At 52.0% G+C, this 23,316-nt stretch overlaps 1 protein-coding gene across 4 annotated transcripts in view; it reads left to right on the forward strand.

Moving 5' to 3' along the window:
• The window catches only part of NEGR1 (neuronal growth regulator 1), a 175,260-nt gene that overhangs the window by 86,630 nt on the left and 65,314 nt on the right, over positions 1-23,316 (forward strand). For all 4 annotated transcript variants that reach the window (XR_014956980.1, XM_031505577.3, XM_031505578.3 and 1 more), the window contains exons 3-4: positions 4,054-4,179; positions 10,900-11,031. Coding sequence is in view for 3 of the 4 variants with exons in the window: in XM_031505577.3 (XP_031361437.1) it covers positions 4,054-4,179; positions 10,900-11,031 (258 nt within the window). In the remaining variant the exon portion in view is untranslated. The remainder of the gene's footprint in view (positions 1-4,053; positions 4,180-10,899; positions 11,032-23,316) is intronic.

A 23,316-nucleotide genomic window follows, 5' to 3' on the forward strand; every position in this document is an offset into this window, starting at 1 on the left:
GAGCTCCTGGGGCAGTGGGAGGTGTCCCTGCCAGGGCAGGATGGGATTTGAGGTCCCTGTGAACCCAAACCATTCCAGAATTCTGGGATTTCATCACACAAATAATTTGGGAACCTTGGTGAAATCCAGGCAGTTTCCCCCCCGTTTCTGGGAGCCTCCCAAGCAGCTCCTGGATGGCAATTCTGGGTTTTGCAGCACAGAACTTTCACCTGGCAGAGTGGGCATTGCACAGTCCTGCTCTGGGGGGGTTCTCTGCACTCCTGACATTTTGAACCATTTTAGCAATATTGAACTATTCCATTGCAACCTGCATCGGATTTGTTGTTTTTTCCTTGAACCTTTCCTTTAATTCCCTATTGTGTTTCCCCCATTTTCCCCCTGAAAGTGATGGTCAGACAGGATGTTCTTAGAGCTCCTTTCCAGCCTGAAGGGTTCCAGCATTCCATGATTTGACTCTTCTGGCTGTGTGTGGTTTTCCAGGTACAAGCTGCTTTGTCCTTCTGCTTACAGCAGGAAGAACAGGAGAAGGAAAGAACAGGAGAAGGAAAGAAGGGAATTTAGGGATTTCCTGCCACGCTGAAATTCCTGAGCCCATGAGGCAGGGAGAGGGTGTGTGGCAGGGAAGACTGAGGATTCTCAGTTAGTGGGAATGGAGCTTAATCACCCTCATAAGCACGTTTTAATTTTTCTATGGATTTCTCATTAAAACCAATTATTACGCCCAAGCCATAAAAAGAAGAGCAAGAATCAGTTTCCTGTGCCTGGCAGTGATTTCCAGCTATTCCCCACGCTGATGAAATCAATTTGATGCTGTCCCTCAGAGGAGGGGACAGCCAGGGAGGGGACAGGGGCAGCCAGGGAGGGGACAGCCACCCCAGGCCTGGGCAGCTCCTGCTACTGCCACGGGTGCACTGCTGGAGGGAACTGGGGAGATCACTGTGGAATTCATTGTGAAATTGTGGAATTCTTTGTGGAATTCTTTGTTGAATTCATTGTGGAATTCATTGTGGAATTTGTTGTGGAATTCTGAATTAATTGTAGAATTGTGGAATTCATTGTGGAATTCATTGTGCAATTGTGAAATTAATTGTGGAATTGCAGAATTCATTGTGGAATTCATTGTGGAATTCATTGTGGAATTCATTGTGCAATTGTGAAATTAATTGTGGAATTGCAGAATTCATTGTGGAATTCATTGTGGAATTTGTTGTGGAATTCTGAATTAATTGTAGAATTGTGGAATTCATTGTGGAATTCATTGTGGAATTCGTTGTGGAATTCTGAATTAATTGTAGAATTGTGGAATTCATTGTGGAATTCATTGTGGAATTCATTGTGGAATTCATTATGGAATTCATTGTGGAATTCATTGTGGAATTGTGAAATTAATTGTGGAATTGCAGAATTCATTGTGGAATTGTGGAATTCATTGTGGAGTTCATTGTGGAATTCATTGTGGAATTGTGGTACTCATTCTGGAATTGATTGTGGAATTCATTGTAGAATTGTTAAATTGTGGAATTGTTTGTCGAATTGTGGAATTCATTGTGGAATTGTGGAATTCATTGTGGAAATGTGAACCTGTGGAATTGTAGAATTGATTGTGGAATTGCAGAATTGCAGAATTGATTGTGGAATTGTGGAATTGCAGAATTGATTGTGGAATTGTGGACTTGTGGAATTGCAGAATTGATTGTGGAATTGTGGAATTGCAGAATTGATTGTGGAATTTGGAATTGCAGAATTGATTGTGGAATTGTGGAATTGCAGAATTGATTGTGGAATTGCAGAATTGATTGTGGAATTGTGGAATTGCAGAATTGATTGTGGAATTGCAGAATTGATTGTGGAATTGTGGAATTGCAGAATTGATTGTGGAATTTGGAATTGCAGAATTGATTGTGGAATTGTGGAATTGCAGAATTGTTTGTGGAATTGCTTGCGGACTCGTGGGGGCTGCCAGCCCGCCAGGCCCTCCCCAGTCCCTTCCCTGGCTCCAGGCCGGGGTCCCTCCTGCTTCATCCTGTAAATCCTGGCCCAAGGGGAGCTCTGGCCTCCCCTGAGCCTCTTCCCCCACCCTCAGCACCCCTGGCTCTCTCTGCTCCTCCTGCAGCAGCTCCCAGGCTTTGGGCACACACCCTCTCCAAAAAGGAAAGTTTAAATTAAAGGCATTGTGCAAAAAGGGAAGGGTTTACGTTAAAACATTAACATTAAATTAATGGTTTAAATTAACTTAAAAAAGAAAAAGCCAGATGACTGCAAAGCACTTTCCATGTTGGACCCCCGCACCAAATTTACTTGGGAGTTTAATTCCTCTTTCATCCTTGTTTATTATCTCATTTCCTTGGCCTTCCGTTAATCCGTTTTCTGAATAAATGTTTATTTGCTGCTGTATTTAATTTTTTTCCCTGACCTTCACAGCTCCACGTGGTCTGGGTGGGAGGCAGGAGCTGCTGAAGTGGGGAGCAGCTCAGTGATGGGTTTAATGTGGGCTCCAAGCTCAGCAGAGCAGATTTTAAATGCCAAATCTGCTCCGAGATCAGTCTCTTCAGAGGTGTGGGAAGAAATATGGATGCAAAACAAACATTTTTTAATTCCTAATAAATATTAACATTCCATTGTGATGCTGCACATATACTCAAGACCTAATTAATAAATTCCACAGATTTTAGTGATCTGAATGCAATGATCCCTATCAGGCAGTAAATAGGAGAAGAATTAGCAGCAGACTGATAGGGCAGAAATCCTGATTTGTCTCAGGCTGCCAGGCTCCAGAAATGCTGTGGGAGCCAATTTCTGTCCCGGGATGTTCCTGGGAAATCAGTGGCAGTAATAACGTCCACGGCGTGCCATCAGCCCCAGAGCAGCCTGGGCTGCAGCTCTCTGCTTATTTGGGGTTATTTTAATTAATGGACCTCTCCGATTCATTTCTTTTCTAATTCTATTTTGGAAACGCATCAATGGTGTGACCTGCTCAGTGTCATTGTAACGAGGCTTACAGACATCCTCAACGAGGTTTGATTTAATTTCCTCACTGTAAAGCCCAGATTAAAGAAGAGCCCAGTCAATTAGGAATGGAACAAAGCTCGTACTTAAAAGGAAATCACTTAATCTGCACCCTCTAAGTCTGGAAAATTCTCCACCTTCTACCATGTCACAGCTCCAATCTTGCCTCAGAAAGACTGGAAAGTTCCTGCTGGGAAGTCCCAAGATGCCACAAAAGCCTGCACATTTCTTGTGGGTCAGATCTTGGTGGCTTCAGCCAAACCTGGGGAGGGTTTGTGCCTGTCTGGCAGCCTGGGCTGGGCTGGAGCCCCTCTGGAGCCAGGCTGGGAGAGTTGGGGGGGCTCTCCTGGAGAGGAGAAGGATCCAGGGAGAGCTCAGAGCCCCTGGGAATGTTCCCCTGGAGAGGAGAAGGATCCAGGGAGAGCTCAGAGCCCCTGGGAATGTTCCCCTGGAGAGGAGAAGGATCCAGGGAGAGCTCAGAGCCCCTGGGAATGTTCCCCTGGAGAGGAGAAGGATCCAGGGAGAGCTCAGAGCCCCTGGGAATGTTCCCCTGGAGAGGAGAAGGATCCAGGGAGAGCTCAGAGCCCCTGGGAATGTTCCCCTGGAAAGGAGAAGGATCCAGGGAGAGCTCAGAGCCCCTGGGAATGTTCCCCTGGAGAGGAGAAGGATCCAGGGAGAGCTCAGAGCCCCTGGCAGGGCCTGGAGAGGGGCTGGGGACAAGGATGGAGGGACAGGTGAATCCCCTAATGAAATTTAAGGGAACGCTGCATTCACATGTATCTGCCCAAGGATGTCCATGACATCCAGCTCAGATCAGGCCCCGTATCCCTTCAGATGCCTCCGGAGAGCCACATCCTTTTACTTGTAAATTGGATTCCAACACACACCAGGTTTCGCCTGCGAGGGTGGGGGGACTCCTAAAGCAAACGTGTGATATTCAATATCCCAGCAGATATTCAATGTCCCAGACACCATTCTGGGAATGGCGTGGATTGTGTCTGCTGGGTGACCCCGGCCGCCCTGAGCCCTGTCCCTGTCTCGTTGCAGTCGCTCCCAAGATATTCCGCATCTCCGGCGACATCGTGGTGAACGAGGGCAGCAACGTCACCCTGGTGTGCCTGGCCACGGGGAAGCCAGAGCCCTCCATCTCCTGGAGACACATCTCCCCCTCGGGTGAGTGCCCGGGCACGCGTGTCCGCCCTCAGCCTGGGCAACCAGCGGCCGCTGCCCTGACTGTTAATGGTGTGAGGTTTCTTTGATAGTTCTTCTGAAAGTTTTAAGGTTCTCATAAAACTCCTTCAGCCTGCTGATAATGGTTATGTATTTGAGAGCCAGAGTTCCCCCACAATTTCGTGTATAAATAGAATAGTTTATGTATTTCTCTGTGGGTGGAGAGAAATGATTGATTGATCTTTGACCAGTGTGGTCGGAGAGGTGGCAATGCCATCCTCCAGTCCACGGTCACCTCTGGAATTCTATAAATACCAGGTGGTTGAATAAAACCGGATCTTTTTCTCTTTTGAACTCACCAAACTTCTGTGTACTCATTTTGTGCCCAATAACAACACAACAGGGTCAGAGCTGGCAGGTGACACCTTGGGAGGCTGCCTGGAGCAGGGGCTGGGCAGAGCTACAGGAATATTTATGAATATTTACAGATGGACTCTGAGTCAGGAGTTTCACACTTTTATAAGTTTTGGTCCATTTATTTGGGTTAACTGTTCAATTCCAGCTCCAGGTGATGCATCCCCAACCTGCCAGCCTGCTCTCCTCCATTCCCTGCTGTTTGCACTTTTTGGGGCTGAAGCTGTGTGGATATCCTCAGTTCAGTCAGTGAGAAAAAGAGAAAGATTTCAGCCAGGCTAAGCTTGGGGAAAAGTCCAGGAGGAATGTAAACAATCGATTATCTCTCTTTCCATTCATATTGTTCATAGAGATGTGATATGTTCTGCCACACTGACCTGAGTCCAGTGCAACGACCAGGTGAAATGGTTTTACTCTAAGACCAATGGAATTCATGTTCACAATGTTCTCTATAAAAGAGAGAGGTGCTTTTGGATAAATGCTCATTTGCCTTCTGAAACTGTACAAGTAGTTTTGCTGTCCCTGGCTCAGCAGCTCCAAAGCTGCCGTGGTGTCCTTGGCTCTGGGCTGGAAAAGGATTGCTCTGTCTGGCTGAGCTGTGGGGAGAGCTGCTGGCACTTGAGTTCAGAGTCACACACCAATGCAGAGTCTGGAAAATAGGGAAGCTCAAACGTCAGGCATCACCGTAACACAGGAATGAGGACAGAGCACCTAAAAATGAATATATGTCCTTACATGTGTTGTAATCCCAGTCGTGGATCAAACAATTCCAGTAAAAACCCAAGCTAGGATGAGATGAGGAGCACAGGGGCTCTCTAGAACTGGGAAACGTGAGAGTTAAACACAGGAAGGGGTCATGCAGTAGGTTCAGTTTACTGTCATCTACTGCTACAGGGTGGGATTTTTGGGGTGTCAGGGTTGGGACTTACACTCCTGGTGGGTCCCTCAGGATATTCCAGGATACTGAACCATTATTCCGTGGTACAGCTTATCAGAATGGTTTTGCTGAATGAATTAAATGATGTGTATGAAAAACTGTGAACAGAAGGGCGAGGGAAGGAATGCTGTTTGGTATTTGCATGTACCCCCGTGGTTCCTCGCAGCACGTTGAGAGGAAAGGTTTTGTGTCGGGGCCACTGGAGCTGCTCCCTGTGAGCAAAGCAGGGCTCTGGGGAGATGCCTGCTCTGGAAATGAGGATTTTGTGCTCCCCAGCTGTGTCCCAGGCAGGACTGGAGCTGCCTCTGCCTTGGGGCTCTGCAGGGAGGGATTGCTCTGCTCCCCCAGCCTGCACAAAATCCCTGTAATTTCAGGCAAGAAGGGCTCCGTGGGCTGCCACAGCCTCTCATCATCCTGAGGAACAGTTGGCTTTACAAAGCAAGATCTGGGAAAAAACCCTCACTTTTGACCTTTAAAACAATGACGATGAAGTGTCCATCAAGGGACTGGAGGAAAAATTCAGTTGTAGCAGAAAATGGATTTTAACTAAATGTCAAATAAAATTTTATTGGAAGCCCTGGCGATACTTTGGATTAATGGCTTAAAATGTTTGAGTGGCTGCAGAAAGGAGCTGGGGTGATGTTCCTGGAGAGGGAGAAAAGGAGAATTATTGCACTCAGGCAGCAGCAGGGGCTGGGGGGGAGGCAGAGCATCCTCCTCTGGAGCTCAGGCACCTGGGGACGTGGTCAGGGCTGTCCCCAGGGGCCCAGAGGGACTTTCCGACCCAAATGAATCTGTGGAAATTAATGCAGAGGGGCTTGCAGTGCCCCCCTGGATGTGCTCCTTGCTCCGAGCCCACCTTGGACACTCCCATCCCCAGGGATCTGGGGTTCACAGGCACAGCTGGGTCTGCAGAGGCAGAGTTCAGCCCCCTCCTTGCTCAGGAATGCTGTCAGATGTGGTGGGAGCAAGCCCAGGAGGGCAGGGGCAGTTCTGTGCCCCAGGGGCAGTTCTGTACCCCAGTTCTGTGCCCCAGGGGCAGTTCTGTGCCCCAGGGGCAGTTCTGTACCCCAGTTCTGTGCTCCAGGGGCTCTTCTGTACCCCAGTTCTGTGTCCCAGGGGCAGTTCTGTGTCCCAGGGGTAGTTCTGTGCCCCAGTTCTGTGCCCCAGTTCTGTGTCCCAGGGGCAGTTCTGAACCCCAGTTCTGTACCCCAGTTCTGTACCCCAGTTCTGTTCCCCAGGGGCAGTTCTGTTCCCCAGTTCTGTACCCCAGTTCTGTGCCCCAGGGGCAGTTCTGAACCCCAGTTCTGTGCCCCAGGGGCAGTTCTGTACCCCAGTTCTGTACCCCAGTTCTGTGCCCCAGGGGCAGTTCTGTCCCCCAGTTCTGTGCCCCAGGGGCAGTTCTGTACCCCAGTTCTGAACCCCAGTTCTGTGCCCCAGTTCTGTGCCCCAGTTCTGTGCCCCATTTCTGTGCCCCAGGAGCAGCGGATGCTCCGTGCCAGGGCAGCAGCTCCGTGCCCAGGGTACCCCAGCCCTGCCAGCAGTCCCAGCCTGGCTCCACCAGCTCCTCGTGGTTGGCATTCTGTCTGCAGCACCTCGCCTCCTCCCGCTCAGCTTCAGCCGCACTCGCTAATTCCTGCCCGCTCCCGCTGTAATTCCCAGCGGCACTAATGAGCCTCCCAGGCAGGCAGCGCATCTCCCATCCAGCACTAAATTATATTAACCAAGCATATTTAGAATATTCTCAAATTGTTTGTCAAAGCTGCTGCTAAAAGATAAGGAACTGAAATCTCTGAATACAAATGACTCAATGTAGACTAATTCCAGGATATGATCATGATTTACATCAACACAGCCTCGACTCGCATGAGGTCGGATTCAATTTTTCTGAACAAGAGATAAATTGAACCTTTCGTAGGAATAAAAATAAAATGCATTTCAAGGTGATTTTTAAACTTAGTCCGTAAATTATTGGCCTGGAATCTTTATTGTGCATGTTTAACTTGCAGTCATTATGTAAATGCTCGCGTTCTATAAATATTCATTACGCAGCCCCATTATGTAAATCCAGCAAATCTCCCCACTCAGCGTAACAGCGTCGGGCTGCGGGCTGTAATCTCCAAATCTGTATTGTTGAAATGTCACCCGAATAAATTGCAGGTATTACTTATTTTGTTCTGACATTTCCCGGCAAAGCTCAGCATCGATATTTGGGAATGAAGGCGGAATGTTAAAGGATGAAGTTCTGCCGGGGACCCCGCTCCAGCTTCAGCTCTGCCGTGTCCCACCAATGCCTGGGCAAAGCTCTGCACTCAGAAATCTCCCGATAAAGCTTCCTCTTCACCAAAATCCAGGTGCCGTGCACCAAAACCCTTTCCGCTTTGCTTTTGGCAGAAGTTCCCCAAGGGAGCTTCCCCAGGGGAAGGAAGGGGATGCCCAGGAGGCAGGGACAGCACAGGTGAAGGAGGGTCACTTTGGGATGGAATTCTTCCCTGCAAGGCCCTGAGTGCCCAGAGCAGCTGGGGCTGCCCTGGAGCCCTGGCAGTGCCCAGGGCCAGGCTGGACACTGGGGCTGGAGCTCCTGGGACAGTGGGAGGTGTCCCTGCCCTTGGAACAGAGGAGTGAGATGGGATTTAAGATTACTTCCAACCCAAACCATTCCAGGACTCTGGTTACTTCTAGTTTCATGTTTTCCAGCTCCTCCCTGCTCTCTTTCCTTGTTCTCAGGGTTTTGCATCCATCCCTCCTGGCCAGCAGCTGTCCCGGAGCCTCTGGGCTCACTCACGGGGATTTTGGCCTTTTCTTTTTACCAGGATTTGCAGGGAGGTTTGCTGCTGGCTCCAGTTAAGGACATTCCGTGCCAGGAGCCGCTGCTGGGTGAGGTGACACTGCCCTGCAGCCCGGCCCTCCCAGGGACACTCCTCAGGAAAGGGCCATTGCTATCAGGGCCATTCCAGGAGGTTCAGCATCCCTTCAGGAACAATTAAAGGCATTCCTAGAAACCCTCAGGCCTTCTACAATCCTTTAAAAAATTCCCTTTAAAATACACTTGTCAGGAGAAGAATACTCCAGCTAAGATGGTCAAATAACTGGGGCTTTGTGAAGGAACTGAGGAACAAGAGTGAGATCAAAATCTTAGAGAGATACAAACTAAAACTGCCCAAAAGCGTGGCACAGAAATGAGCAGGGTCTTTTCCTTTTTGACAATTCTATGATAAATGGGAAACATTTCTTGCTTTTCAATGAAAGTAGATGAACTCATTAATAACTCGTAGAATGCAATGAAAATGAGAGTTTTAACGCAGGCTGAGCTTATTCCCACAGACACCAGCTATCATTTTTACCTGAGAAGCGTTGCGGTGTGAATGAGCAGTGTGTGGCTCCCAGGAGATATGTCAGAGCCTCAGTGTTCAGAACCAACGTTTCCTCCTCTTTGCAGAGCCAGCCAAGCCCTGGTCACTTATTATACACCAATAATTCATTCACCCCTTGATGGCCAGACACGGCAGTGTCCCCCCTGCCCACAGCCACAGTTATTAACAGCCAGTTCAAGGCTTTCAGGCTGGGGAAACACTTCCAGCAAGGCTGTTAAACCCTCAGATGTCTAATTTCCAGCATCTGTGGTGGGGGCTGCTGTGGGAGCCTGTGCTGCAGCAATAATGCACTGAACTCTTTGGGGTTTGTGCTGCGGTGTCTTGTGAGGAACCCAGAGCTGTAAGATGGCCCTGGAGAGGCTGGGAGCAGAGCTGGGAGCAGGGAGCAGCTCCAGGTGAGGGACACCAAACACCCCCTGCCAGGTGGGACAGGAGGGGAGGGCTGGCAGGGGCTGGGATTTTGGGAGCTGGGGAAGTGTCTGTGCCCCGTGTCAGGGGGGGAATAATCAAAATCGTGTTCCTGGGCTGTGAGAATTCCTGATTGATGGGTTCCAGCTGAGACAATTCCTGATGGGTTCCAACAGAGCTGGGTCAGTGTTCCTGGAACAATTCCTGATGGGTTCCAGCTGTTCTTGGCTGTGAGAATTCCTGATGGGTTCCAACAGAGCTGGGTCAGTGTTCTGGAACAATTCCTGATGGGTTCCAGCTGTTCTTGGCTGTGAGAATGCCTGATGTGTTCCAACAGAGCTGGGTCAGTGTTCTGGAACAATTCCTGATGGGTTCCAGGGCACAGAGCAGCACGGACACCAATGTTTCTGTTTGGTTCTCTGTCGTTTCCCAGCAGGAGATCTCTGCCTGTCCTGGGAATCTCTCACAGACTGTCCTTGTTCCTGTGAAACCCAGATTCCCATTCCTCCCGGTCCTGTGGCCAAAGAGAAATGTTAATTATTGGATCAGCTGGCTGGGATCTGCTGCTTTGGTCCCTGTAGCTGGCTCTGAGCTGGCTTTGCTCCATCCTGCAGGGCAGGCTGGTGTTACCTTGATTTTTAAAAGTGTTAAGTTTCTTTTATAGTTCTTTTGAAAGTTTTAAAGTTCTCATAAAACTCCTTCAGCCTTCTGATAATGGTAACATATTTCTACCAGAGTTCTCACACACTGTTGATGTAAATAATGATTGTTTTTCTTTCTTCTCTGTGGGAGGAGAGAATTGATGGGCTGCTGGTTTGACCAGTGTGCATGGAGAGGTGGCAATTCCATCCTGGAATTCTCTATATTGCGAGGTCAAAAAGAAAATTGAGTCTTTCTCTCTTGAGCTCAGCAAACTCCTGTGTGCTCATTTGGTGTCCAGTAGTGGCAGGCTGGGCTCAGCCTGCCCAAAAACCATCAGCACTGGGGGATGCAGCAGCTCTGAGGCAGCAACGCTGCAGGGCTGGGCTGGGCTGGCTTGGAGGGGATCTGAAGCTCGTCTTGTCCACCGTGCCATGGCAGGGACAAATTCCCCTAGCCCAGGCTGCTCCCAGCCCTGCCCAGCCTGGCCCTGGGCACTGCCAGGGGCACTGCCAGGGGCACTGCTGTGTTCTGTGACACCCATCGGGGACAAATTAGGCTGCTGTGTCTCGGGGCTGTTGAGTTTCTGTGTGGAGCTGGGTCAGGTGAGACCCTCTGGTCAGCCCTGGGAGTTTTTGGGGTTTCAGCTCCCCGTGGAGCTGGGGTTGCTCTGGGAATTTGGGGTTTCAGCTCCCTGTGGAGCTGGGGTTGCTCTGGGAGTTTTTGGGGTTTCAGCTCCCTGTGGAGCTGGGGTTGCTCTGGGAGTTTTTGGGGTTTCAGCTCCCTGTGGAGCTGGGGTTGCTCTGGGAGTTTTTGGGGTTTCAGCTCCCCGTGGAGCTGGAGTTGCTCCGGGAGCTGCCAAGGCTGAGCTGTTGAACTCTGGCTGCTGCAGTGTGGATTTCAGGAGCTGTGTGCTCAGCAGTAATTTCTGTTCTGATGGTTTCATTTCAGCCAAGCCCTTCGAGAGCGGGCAGTACCTGGACATCTACGGGATCACCAGAGACCAGGCTGGGGAGTACGAGTGCAGCGCAGAGAACGACGTCTCGGTCCCAGACGTGAAAAAAGTCAAAGTCACAGTAAACTGTGAGTGCTCTCATTTGCTCTTCTCTCCTGTCCTGGTTTGCAGAAGGAGTCTGGAGCAGCAAAGAGCAGCTGCTGGCTTTGTCTCAGTGGCTGGGGGTGCTGTGCTCAGGGTGGCACCTGGCTGGCACCAAGGCGGCCACAGCGAGCTCGGGGTGCGGGCTCTCGTTTTTGGGTGATGGTCTGAGCAGGTTCTGGCGGCTGCTGGGCTGAGCCCTCCCTGGTTTCTCTGATCATGGTGGTGCTGGAAATTATGTGAGGAGATGAGAACGTCTGCCTGGGTCCTTGGACAGGGCCTGACCCCATGGGAGTGTGAGCTGCTCCCAGAGGAGCAGCTGGGTGCTCCTGCAGCCCCGCTGCTGCTGTGGGACCTGCTGGGTGCTGGTGGCACCAGCAGCTCTGACCTGCTGGGATTTCCACACCCAGGAGGTGCTCTCAGCTTGGGTCTGAGCCTGATTTAGCACTCAGTGTGATGCGAAATGTTATTTTTCCCTCCAACATGTGAGAAAACACAGGCAGGACAATGTGAATAATTTCTCTTGTTCATGCTAAGTTTTCTTTATGTAAGCTCAGTTACCCAGCGTGTGATTTGTTCCTGGTTTTGGAGTTGCTGTGGCAGCTTTAGTGGTCACAAATATGGGATGGCAGTGTTGTGTCTCCCCCAGAGGCCCTGTCCCAGTGATGTGGGGGGCAGAGCCCCTTGGGGCCGCTGGGCATTCCCTGCCCAGGCTGCTCTCTTCAGGGGCACCAGGGCACGGGGACAGTGCAGTGGCACTCCATTTCCATTCCAAACTGACAAGAGCAAGGCTTCCTCCCCAGAAATTCCATCCTTTCGCTTGGTGCCTGTGGACCTGGCTCGGTGGTGGCTTTGGCAGTGCTGGGGGAAGGCTGGACTTGGTGTCCTGGGGGGCTTTTCCAACCTGAATGTTTCTGTGAGTTCTTTTCCTTTGCTGCTGTTCTCCTGGGTGTTTTCCTCGTGCCATTCCCTGGCTGTGCTCCTGGTGCCATTCCATGATTGTATTCCTGGTGCCATTCCCTGTACCCCACTCCTGGTGCCATTCTCTGATTCTCTGATTCCATTCCTGGTGCAATTCCCTGGCTCCACTCCCAGTGCCTTTCCATTCTTGTCCTGGTGCCATTCCCTGACTCCTCTCCTGTGCCATTCCCTGGCTGTATTCCTGTGCCATTCCATGATGATGTTCCTGGTGCCATTCCCTGTACTCCTCTCCTGGTGCCATTCCATGATTGTATTCCTGGTGCCATTCCCTGGCTCCTCTCCTGTGCCATTTCCTGGCACCATTCCTGGTGCCATTCCCTGGCTCCTCTCCTGTGCCATTTCCTGGCACCATTCCTGGTGCCATTCCCTGACTCCATTCCTGGTGCCATTCCCTGACTCCATTCCCGGTGCCATTCCCTGACTCCACTCCCAGTGCCATTCCATGATTGTATTCCTGGTGCCATTTCCTGGCACCATTCCTGGTGCCATTCCCTGGCTCTACTTAATTTATGTCTGTCCTCCCTCGTTTCCCTGTGGAAAAGGGTGGCCCGAGAAGCTGCCTGAGCTCCAAAAGGATGTGGGGACACGGAGGGAGAGGAGCCACTGAAGCTGCTGGCTGGTGCTGAAGGAATGCTCCACCAAATCAAGTTAAAATAGATAAGATGTAATCCAATTTCATTTCACAAGTAAATCCTATTAGCATTTTCCATTACATTTTGCAAAGCAAATACAGATTGATAGATTATAATATTGAACCCTGCTTTGAATGAACCAGTGTCTGGATTTAATGTGTCATCTGGAAGCTGGTCTGAAGCTCTCCAGGTGCTACTGTCACTTTGCTCCTTCTCTCCTGCTCCATTACTGCCGTGCCTGGAAAATACTAAAGGCAGCTGCTAAATCCTGGAATTTCCAGTAGAGCTGAGGCCACGGCGAGAGGATGAGGAATGGGATGTGTGCCTTAGGAAACTGGAATTTATTTGCATTTATTTCAAAGTGTCAGCTGTCTAAATAAATAGAAAACGTGGATTTAAAGTGGAGTGGCATTGCGGAATTCCCTTTCCTGAGGATAATCCATGCTAAGGGTCAGTTTGCCTGTAATTGTACCTTGGACAGCTCTGCTACAGCTGGAGCTTTCAGACGTGACTGAATCAAGATCTGGCGGCTTTGGGGAGGGAAAAGACATTTTTGAATTCGCTCCTGGGTGGTTTTGTCCAGTTTTCAGGCTGCTTCTTCCATTTCCCTGGGTGATTTCGGGGTGCTCGGCCCTGGTTTTGTGTCACTCCCCAGCAGCAGCCCGGGAGTGGTGTCCAGGTGAGCAGGGTTGGCAGAACCCTGTGCCCACCTGAAGGCAGATTAGAGTAAAAGGGTTTTAAAATCATGGGGATTTAGGGTTAAAAGGAAAATTAATCTTAGTAGGCCCTGAAAAAAAAAAATACCTTGGGTACATGTAGGCCTTGCACCTTGCTAGAACTGCACCTGTGTATCTAGTGCATGATAAATGATATAATTGTTAGATGTGATGATTGTTTAGTAATTAAATATAATTACTGTTTAATCATAAGAATAATCACGAGAAACTGTGCTCAGGGGCCTGAGAAAGATCACGAGAAACTCATGCTTGAATAAAGTCAATGTATACAATAGAACAATATAAGTTCAATAATGAATATGTAAGTTATATAAGAGAGAATATAAAATACGTTCAGCTCGAGAGCTGTGCTGGGGTCAGATTTGGGTCTGTAGCCTGATCCCAGAGCTCTCAATAAAAGCGCTGCAGATGAGGATATCCTGTGATTATTTGTGCTCCTGGAGGCTGGCACGGGCACTGCTGCCGGGGCACGCTGCTCCCGCCCGTGCTGCCCGCTCAGGGCTGCCTAATTCAGCCTTTTAATGAGCTTCTCAGCTCATTAGGCTGATTCGGTTCCAATCACTTTGGTTTATCCAAGTTTGTTTGCTGCACCGCTCTCTCCCTGTCGCACCCCGGGATGCGAAGCGAAGGACTGGGCTCTGTGAGCTGTGGAATCCTGCCTGTGGAATGGTTCTGCCCAAAGCTGAGGGCTCCAGAGCCTGGAAACGCTCTCAGGACGAGGGGCACCCGGGGGTGTCCTGAGCAGGGCTCCCTTTGCAGCCCCCGATCCCCACGGAGCCCCCCAGCTCAGCAGATTCCGGGCTCTAACCCTTTCCTCTTCACGGCCCCGCTTTGTGTCCTTCGCCCATCCCTCAGTCTGGGCTTGGGGCTGATTCCCAACTTCCTCAGGTTTTCCTGTGCCTCTGGAGCCTGGGGTGAGTGCTGGGAGCAGTTCCACATTCCCTGGGACCTGGGGGACACCCCGGCCCCTCCAGGGCTCCTCAGCCAGCCCGGGGGGGCTGCGGAGGGTCCCCAGGGCAGGCTGTGCCCTTCCCTGGGATGCATCCATCAGGAATTTCTCCGGGATGCTGTGATCAGGAATTTCTCCATGATGCTTCCATCAGGAATTTCTCCGGGATGCCTCGATCAGGAATTTCTCTGGGATGCTTTGATCAGGAATTTCTCTGGGATGCTTCAATCAGGAATTTCTCTGGGATGCTTCCATCAGGAATTTCTCCGGGATGCTTCAATCAGGAATTTCTCCAGGATGCCTTGATAAGTAATTTCTCTGGGATTCTGTGATCAGGAATTTTTCTGGGATGCCTTGATCAGGAATTTCTTCGGGATGCTTCCATCAGGAATTTCTCCAGGATGCTTCAATCAGGAATTTCTCCAGGATTCCTTGATCAGGAATTTCTCTGGGATGCTTCAATCACGAATTTCTCTGGGATGCTTCGATCACAAATTTCTCCGGATTCCTTGATCAGGAATTTCTCCAGGATGCTTTGACCAGGAATTTCTCTGGGATGCCTCGATCAGGAATTTCTCTGGGATTCCTTGATCAGGAATTTCTCTGGGATGCTTCAATCAGGAATTTCTCCAGGAAGCTTTGATCAGGAATTTCTCTGGGATGCTTCAATCAGGAATTTCTCCGGGATTCCTTGATCAGGAATTTCTTTGGGATGCTTCCATCACGAATTTCTCTGGGATGCTTTGAACAGGAATTTCTCTGGGATGCTTCGATCAGGAATTTCTCCGGGATGCTTCCATCAGGAATTTCTCCAAGATGCTTCCATCAGGAATTTTTGGCAGTGGGGTTTTTCTGGTGCAGGAATGTGTGAGTTCTTGCTAGGAATTTTAAGTGGGGTGTTTTGTTTTCGCTTGGCCAGGCCGGGCTGTGCAGAACAGCTCCCCTCATTAGCATTTCTCCCCTCATTAGCATTTCTCCCCTCATTAGCATTTCTTCGAAGGCTCCTCGCTGTTGCTATGGTGCTTTGCATAACATTATGGATAACGCTGCGATTTTACTTTGAAATCAGACATCCTGTACAAGCCACGCCGGCCTAATTAAATCTGTAACCTCAATTCTCCTGGGGAGAAGCCGCGGGGCTCCGGGGCTTGGGGCTGCCAGTCCCTGGGACCTGTCACCGAGACTCTGCCCGGGAATTGTCACCCGTTCCCCACCCGGGATCAGCATTTCCTTGGCAAGCTTTTGAGTTCGGGTTCAAGAAGGAAAGTTGCCTCGGTTAAATTATTAAATATGAAGGCAAAGCCCACATATTTTCTGGAGGTCTCAGTCCTCCTCTGCTTTGGCACCAAGTGAAAAATTGCTCAGAGCAATTTAATTCTAATTTCCTCTAATAAAAGAGAGGGTAGGAGGGGGTTTATCTCGAAGTAGAAATCAAGAACTCTGATTCTTTTTTTTTTTTTCTGTTTTTAATAGCTCCTGATTTGCAGCTCCATCTTTTTATCCCTAAGTTTGGGGTTTGGGGTTCAGGTCAGCGTTGGCTTTAGGTGCCAAGCTTCGCTGCCAGGGGTTTTGCTGCTTGCTCAGGCTGCAGCCTGCCCTGTGTGCCACACAAATTCTGCTGTGCTGAGCGAGGGCCGCTGCTCCCCTTGGCCTGGGATTCCCTCCCCGCTGCCGCAGCGTCCTCCCTTCACCTTCCCACCCAAAAACATCTGCAAGAGGGCACAGCTGGAGCTCTGCTGCTGCTCGAGTGGGGACAGTGGCCCTGGCACCCTGCTGGGGACAGGCTCAGGATCACAGGATCCCGGAATGATGAGGCTGGAAGAGACCTCCAAGGTCATCAATCCAGCCCATGCCCTGACACCTCACCAGACTCCAGCACCGAGTGCCATGGCCAGTCTCTAAACACTTCCAGAGATGGTGATTCCACCACCTCCCTGGGGAGACAATTCCAGCACTTTATTATTCTTTTGGTGAAATTTTATTCCTAATCTCCAACCTCTACCTTCCCTGCCCTAGCTGAGGCTGTGTCCTCTGGCTCTGTCAGTGCTGCCCGGGCCAGCAGTGCCATGGCCAGGCTGGGAGGGCTGGGGTGCAGGGACAGCAGTGCCATCCATGGCCAGGCTGGGAGGGCAGGGGTGCAGGGACACGTTTCCTGCAGCACGTCCCACCCAGCTGGCAGCAGAGAATGGCCAGGAGTGAGAGGGGACAGAGCTGCCACTGGGCTGAGGCAGGTGAGGGGCAGCACAGCCCTGCTGGAGATTTGGGTGGTGCTTTCAGTCAGTGCTGGGTTTGGAGCTGCCAGCAAAACATTACAGATGAAACCAGTGCAAATAACAGCTTTGGGTTGGTTTTTTTTGGTTTTTGGTTTTTGGTGTGTTTTTTGTTTTTGTTTTTGTTTTTGTTTTTGTTTTTTATACATAAGATAAAGGTCTTTGGGGAATTCCTGTAATCCTATAGATGGGAGGTTTTGTTCATGCACAATGGCATCAGTTGGGTTTTTTTTTTGCTTTTTGGGTTTTGTCTGGCTATTTTTGGTCTCCATGAGGACCAAGTTGTTATTTAGCTGATTTGCAAGCTGCTCTCATCGCTGAGAGCCCATGTGAGTGATGTGCTGTGCTATCTCATAGCAACACAGTGAGAACCAGCTTCCACCCTTCCATAGGAGCTGCTCGGGCAATTAGAGCCACCTCAGCTGCTCGGTGAGGGAAGGATGCTGCTGCTCTGAAGGAAATATTTCCCTTCTCTGCTGGGGAAGGGAACCTCCTGTGGAGCAGTGGTTCTCACTTGATGTCCTTCAGGTGCTTTTATTAACATTCAGGTGCAGATTAAACAATGTGGCTGGCGTTGGAGACTCGAGTGCAGTTTGGCTCGTGGGTTCCTGTGGATTTCTTTGGGGGGATGCTTTGTGCAGAGCTTCTGGGAGCTGATCCCTGCAGATCCCTGCCCAGCTGGCTCCTGTGGGAGCGTGGCTGCTGCCAGCCCTGCTCAGGGGGTGGCACGGTGTGCCAGCTCCTCACCGGCTGGGCAGTGCCCAGGGAGCTGCAGCGTCAGCTCCCCACCTCCCAGACATGAGGAGATGGTCTGCACCTTCCAGAGAAACCTCTGCCTGCTCTGCCAGGATGTGTTGGTCAGGAGCCAGCGGTGCCAGGGTGGGGCAGGTGTGCCAGGACAGCAAGTGCTGCTGTCCCCAGGGTGCCAGGACAGTGAGTTCTGCTCTCCCCAAGGTGCCAGCAGTGCCAGGACAGCGAGTGCTGCTTGCCTAGCAAGGAGCCCACAGTGTTCTGTCTGCCCTCAGGGTGGTATTTTCCTTTTATATCAAAAGTTACATATAGTCTGTTTATAACAATGCACCAATATCTAACATCTGTGTTGGACAGTGTGTCTGTACCTTAAACAAACAGAAAAGTGCCACCATCGCAGCAGGACATGGAGGGCAAGAAGAAGGAGAAGGGCAGGACACACCCAAATCCCTCCATCTTGTACCACCTTGAAACCCATTCTAAAAACTCCAAAATTCTACTTTTTCGCCCTGTGTTAATTCAAATATCACACCACTCAAACCCTTGTGGTTTGTAACTCCTCACACAGAGTTGGCAGCTTTTTCCACAGGCTAAAATCTCAGCCACAGGTGTTTGTGACTTTGTGCCAGGGTCTCTGAGCCCCTGCAGGGTCTGAGCAGCCAGGGCAGCCAGAGGGATGTGCTGGGTCCCACAGGGCTGTGCTGGGTCCCACGGGGCTGTGCTGGGTCCCACGGGGATGTGCTGGGTCCCACAGGGAGGTTCTGGGTCCCACAGGGAGGTGCTGGGTCCCACAGGGATGGGGAGGGTCCCACAGGGCTGGGAGGGTCCCACAGGGAGGTGCTGGGTCCCACAGGGAGGTGCTGGGTCCCACAGGGAGGTGCTGGGTCCCACAGGGATGTGCTGGGTCCCACAGGGAGGTGCTGGGTCCCACGGGGCTGTGCTGGGTCCCACGGGGATGTGCTGGGTCCCACAGGGAGGTGCTGGGTCCCACAGGGAGGTGCTGGGTCCCACAGGGATGCTCTGGCACTCCATGGCTCTGGGGACCTCTCCCAGCCTGGTTCTGTGGGAGGATGCAGCAGGCAGGCCCAGAATTGGTGGGAAGTGCAGGAATTGCTGTATTGCTGCTGGTTTTTACAGCCACCCTGAGAAGCTTTCAGGCTGCTGCTGCTGAAGGTGTGGCACCGGCCCCTGGGTCTGCGGGCAGGAAAATCCATGGAAAGGTTTTCCATGGAAGGGTTTCCAGGGGGTTTTATCCAGGGCTCTGCTCTGCTGTCATTGTGCTCTGCCAGGACAGGGTGACCCCCCCCAGCTCCAGGTGATGCCACCTTAAACTCCAGTGGAAACACAGCTGGGGAGATGGAGCTGTGATGGGAACGGGTTCCCCTAAAGGGCTGCTGCCTTTGAAGCAGCAATTTGGAGCAGAGCTGTGTTGGACTCCGGGCTAGAGCCAAAATTAATGGAGAGCTCTCGAGCTTCCAGGAGTGTTCCCCTGCCCAGATCACTCTTCAGCAAAAAACAATTACTTAAAATATTTCCTAATAGCCAAGAGACCTCAAAGCAATATTTCTCCCTGTAATTGCATCGCTCCTGCTGCTGCGGGGCCGGGGCTGAGCCCTCCCTGTCCCTTGCAGAGCCTTTGAGCTGATGGCCAGAGGGGTCTGAGTGCAGCTGCCGACAGCAGCTGGAGCCACAAAAAGCCAGGGCTGAGCAGTGTCAGCCTCGTGCAACTCTCCACCCCTTGATTTCTCTTTTTCCCCATGTTTTTTATGCCAGTAATTGCAGTTTGAAACGGTTCTGCACTAGGGATGTGCTGTAAGGATATTATTACAACCTGATTTTTACCTGCTGTGGTGGCAAAGGTGTGCTGGAGGTGGCAGGTGGCAGCTACAGGAGCTTTGGGAAGTCCTCTTTTGCTTCCATGGTTTCAAACAAAGCTGTGCTGTGGGTGCCAAAGAGAGGAAAAGCTTCCAGCAGCACTCCTCGGGCATCAGAATCCGTGAAGCTGCTTCTTTTTGCCTCCTGGAATGAAACCCAGCTGGTCTGAGGCTGGAGGGACCCTCTGTGCACCTCGGAGCTGTGGGGCGAGCGGGGGCTCCATGCTGGGAGGTGTGCCCCAGGGACAGAGCCCGTGTCTGGGAGTTCAGTTCACTAGGAAAAGCTCCCTCCAAATGCTCCGTCTCCAGTGCCCTTGGAACAAATCCTGTGAAAATTCAGACGTGTCCCCACCCACGTGTGCGCTGCCCCTGCAGCCGCTGGGGCCGGTGGCCGAGGCAGGGGGACAGGTCAGGAATTGTGTCGGGGCAGCAGCTGCTGAGGGCAGCTCCAGGTGCAGCCGGGGTGTGCCAGGCGCTGCCCGGGATCTGCCATCCCTTCTGAGCGTGGGACAGCCCTGGCAGGGACGGCGTGTCCCCGGACAGGAATCCAGCCTGGCAGTGCCCGGCACGGCCCCTGCTCAGGGCTGGGGACCTGGGCAAGCCCTGCCAGAGCCAGCCCGGGAGCTGCTCAGTGCCCTTTTTAACTGCAGCTTTGTTTCCACAGCCCGGGCTCCTCCGGGAGCGCAGCTGGCATTTCCGTGGCTCTGGTGTGCCACTGGCGTGCCCAGCCAGGCTGAGCCCTTCCCATCTCCCAGAGCTGCCAGGCCCTGGGGAGAGCCACACGCCCTCCCCTTGTGCAAAGTGCCCTTCTCTAGCTCAGGGCGAGGGCTCCGAGCCCGTGCGTGGCTCCCTCACCCTTCAGGAGCTGCACCAGCTCCGACACGCTGCCAGGGAACAGGCCTCTCAGTCAAAGAGCCTGTCAGGAAAGCTGATTGACTCCCAGGAAAGCTGTCAGAGCCTGACAGCTGCTGTCTGCAACCCCAAACAATCTGCTGGCTGCGCCCGTGCTCGCACTGATTGTGCAGCAGCAATCAGGGCAGGGCAGGGCAGGGCAGAGGTTGGGCTCACCTGGCTGCTGGGCAGAGGTTGGGCTCACCTGGCTGCCAGGGCAGCACTTTGGGCTCACCTGGCTGCTGGGCAGCACTTTGGGCTCACCTGGCTGCCAGGACAGAGGTTTGGGCTCACCTGGCTGCCAGGGCAGAGGTTGGGCTCACCTGGCTGCTGGGCAGCACTTTGGGCTCACCTGGCTGCCAGGACAGAGGTTTGGGCTCACCTGGCTGCCAGGGCAGAGGTTTGGGCTCACCTGGCTGCCAGGACAGAGGTTTGGGCTCACCTGGCTGCCAGGGCAGAGGTTTGGGCTCACCTGGCTGCCAGGACAGTGGTTTGGGCTCACCTGGCTGCCAGGGCAGCACTTTGGGCTCACCTGGCTGCCAGGACATTGGTTTGGGCTCACCTGGGTGCCAGGACAGCACTTTCAGCTCACCTGGGTGCCAGGACAGCGGGTCACACCTGAGCTGGGTGGGGTCCCTCGCTGCAGGAAGGTTCTCTCTCCTTCTGAGCTCTGCTCCCAGCTCCAGTGCCAGCCTCCGCTCGCTTCCATCGCTCTGAGCTGGGATTTCAGGGCTGCTGGGAGCCAGGGAGAGCGTCAGCTCTGATTTTCCCTTTCTGGTGAATAATGGATTTCGGTTTAAACACACCAAAGGAGTTTATCCACAGAAATGACTGCAGGAGTTTGGGCTGGTGCTTAATTATCCCAGCAGCTCGAGAGCACAGAGCTCCCACCCTGGGTGGGAAGGACTGAGGGCTCAGGCTGCTGCTGTCCCGGTGTCAGCGCTCACACTGCCAAAATTTCAAATGAAAAAAGAGCAGGAGCACCTTGACATGTCCCTCAGGAAAAGGCTTCCAGCCCTGCCTCACCATCCCCAAATCTGCTTTGCTGCAGGTCTGGCTGATTATTGCCAGCCTGGCCCGTGACAGAGCCGGGCTGGAGCTGGTTCCTCCTCCCTGCTGCAGTGCACCCCAAAAATCCCCTCCTGCAGCCCTGCTGGCCCGAGTTCCTCCTGTCCCTGAGCCTGGGGTGCTCCAGGGTGCCTGGCCCTGTGCAGGGCTCTGCTGTGGGTGAGCAGCACCTCTGGGAGCTCCCGAGATCCCAGTGGGGCAGCGAATTCACCCGAGAGCTGCAGGGTGAGGCAGGGCTCAGGGTTAGGGGGTGTGTTAGGGGGTGGCTGTGCTGGCTTTGGGGTGTCACAGGTACAAATTAACTGAGCCCCTTGGCTTTCATTCATTTGCTTCAACCTGTATACAAATATTTCTTGGCAATATGACATATCTCATTGTTATATCACTTTATAGGCAGGAATTGCCTGTATTACCCATGACGGGGTCACGCTGAGTGGGGGCACAGCCAGGCCCCTCCTGGGTGGGATCCAGGGCATCCCTGTGGCTGCACCCCTGGGTGCTGCTCAGGGCAGGGTCTGTGTCCCCAGGAGCAGCTGGAAAAGCTTTGCTGGAAAGGAAAGGGATCAGAGAGCTGCAGCAGAGATAAGCCCCATGGGCAGAGAAACAAAGCCGTGCTTCCAACCTGCCTCTCCTTCTGCAGCTCCTCCAGCTCCTTCTTTGCTCTGCTGCTTTTGGGGAGCCTTCATTAACTTTTTCCTCTTGTTTGTTTTTGGGTTTTTTTAATCCCTGAGCTACCTGTGAAACAGATTGTCCAGCTTTTCGTCTGGCGGCCCACTATTGATTAAGTGTCATTCTGTGCTGCTGATTTTGGTGTTTTGCCCCCACATCCCCATCCCCCGTGGGTTAGGAGCTTTGTGCTCAGCACAGGGAGGGCTCTGCCCAAACCCCTGAGGACACAGCGGGCAGGGCTCTGGGGATCCAGGGCAATCCGTGGGCTGGAGCCCGGGAGGAGCAGGGTTTGGGGGCCCCGTGGCACCCCAGATGCCAGGCAGGGAATGCCTGGGGGGGCTGGCACCTTCCTCCGCCTTGAAGCACCGCGCTGGGAAAGGGGAGGCTGAAGGGAGACTCCTCTAGACGGGACATTGGGAAGGGAATCCTGGCTGGGCTGGAATTCCCAGGGCAGCTGGAATTCCCTGGGCAGCTGGAATTCCCTGGCAGTGCCCAAGGCTGGGCACTGGGGCTGGAGCTCCTGGCACAGTGGAGCGTCCCTGCCAGGACAGGGTGGCACTGGGTGGGCTTTGGGGCCCCCCCAGCCCAAACCAGTCTGGATTCAGTGGAAAGCTCCAAGGAGAACTGTGCTCCATCCAGAGCTGAATTCCTGCCACATCTCCTGAGCTTGCCTGTGGAATTCATGGAAACGTGCGTGTCGGGGTGGCGGTGAGCCCAGGGTGCTGGGAGTCCTGGGGAAAGGCTGGGATAAATCAGCTGCTCCTGGCCGAGCCCCGGGGCTGTTCCAGGCTCTCTCAGGAGTTCCTCCCGGCAGAGAAGGCTCTGACACGAGGAGCCATTCTTAAACCCCTCCATCCATCCGGGGAGAGGAGGGCCGCCGCGCTGAATAAATTAGAGAAATTAAATAATCCAGAGTGTCGAAAGCCCATCTTAATTATTTAAAGTACAAGTAGCACTGTCTGACTCGTTAGTGCGTTGGTAAAACACTCGGAGGGTGCATACACAGAAAAGAATATATTTGAATATCGCTGATATCTGTTCCTCTGAGCACAAAACACATCTCAGAAAACCCGTTCTCCTACCTGGAATTTTTTATCTTAACGCCCTGGAAAGCAATTTCACTAACAAAAGGTGGCATTAGGATGCCAAATGAAAAGCTGATGAAAACAGGGAAAATAAAAGATCTTTTTTTTTCCTTGACATTTACAATTAATGCCACAGAAATGTTGGTTTAATCAGACAATATGGGGGCTCACAAAGGTGAAATTGGAAGTTTCCAGCCCTGAATGCTCGTGTAAAAGTTAATAAATTCAGTTCGTAATCATTATGCACATGCTAGTTATAATAATTTACTGTCCATACCAAATCTTTATAAGCATTGTAATTAAATATAAAATGCACATTAGAATTATAATGAGTAATTAGGGCAACATAACTAATGTGCCTAAAAG

The sequence above is a fragment of the Lonchura striata genome, chromosome 8 (assembly GCF_050655825.1).
Source record: "Lonchura striata isolate lonStrDom1 chromosome 8, ASM5065582v1, whole genome shotgun sequence".
Lineage (NCBI taxonomy): Eukaryota > Metazoa > Chordata > Aves > Passeriformes > Estrildidae > Lonchura > Lonchura striata.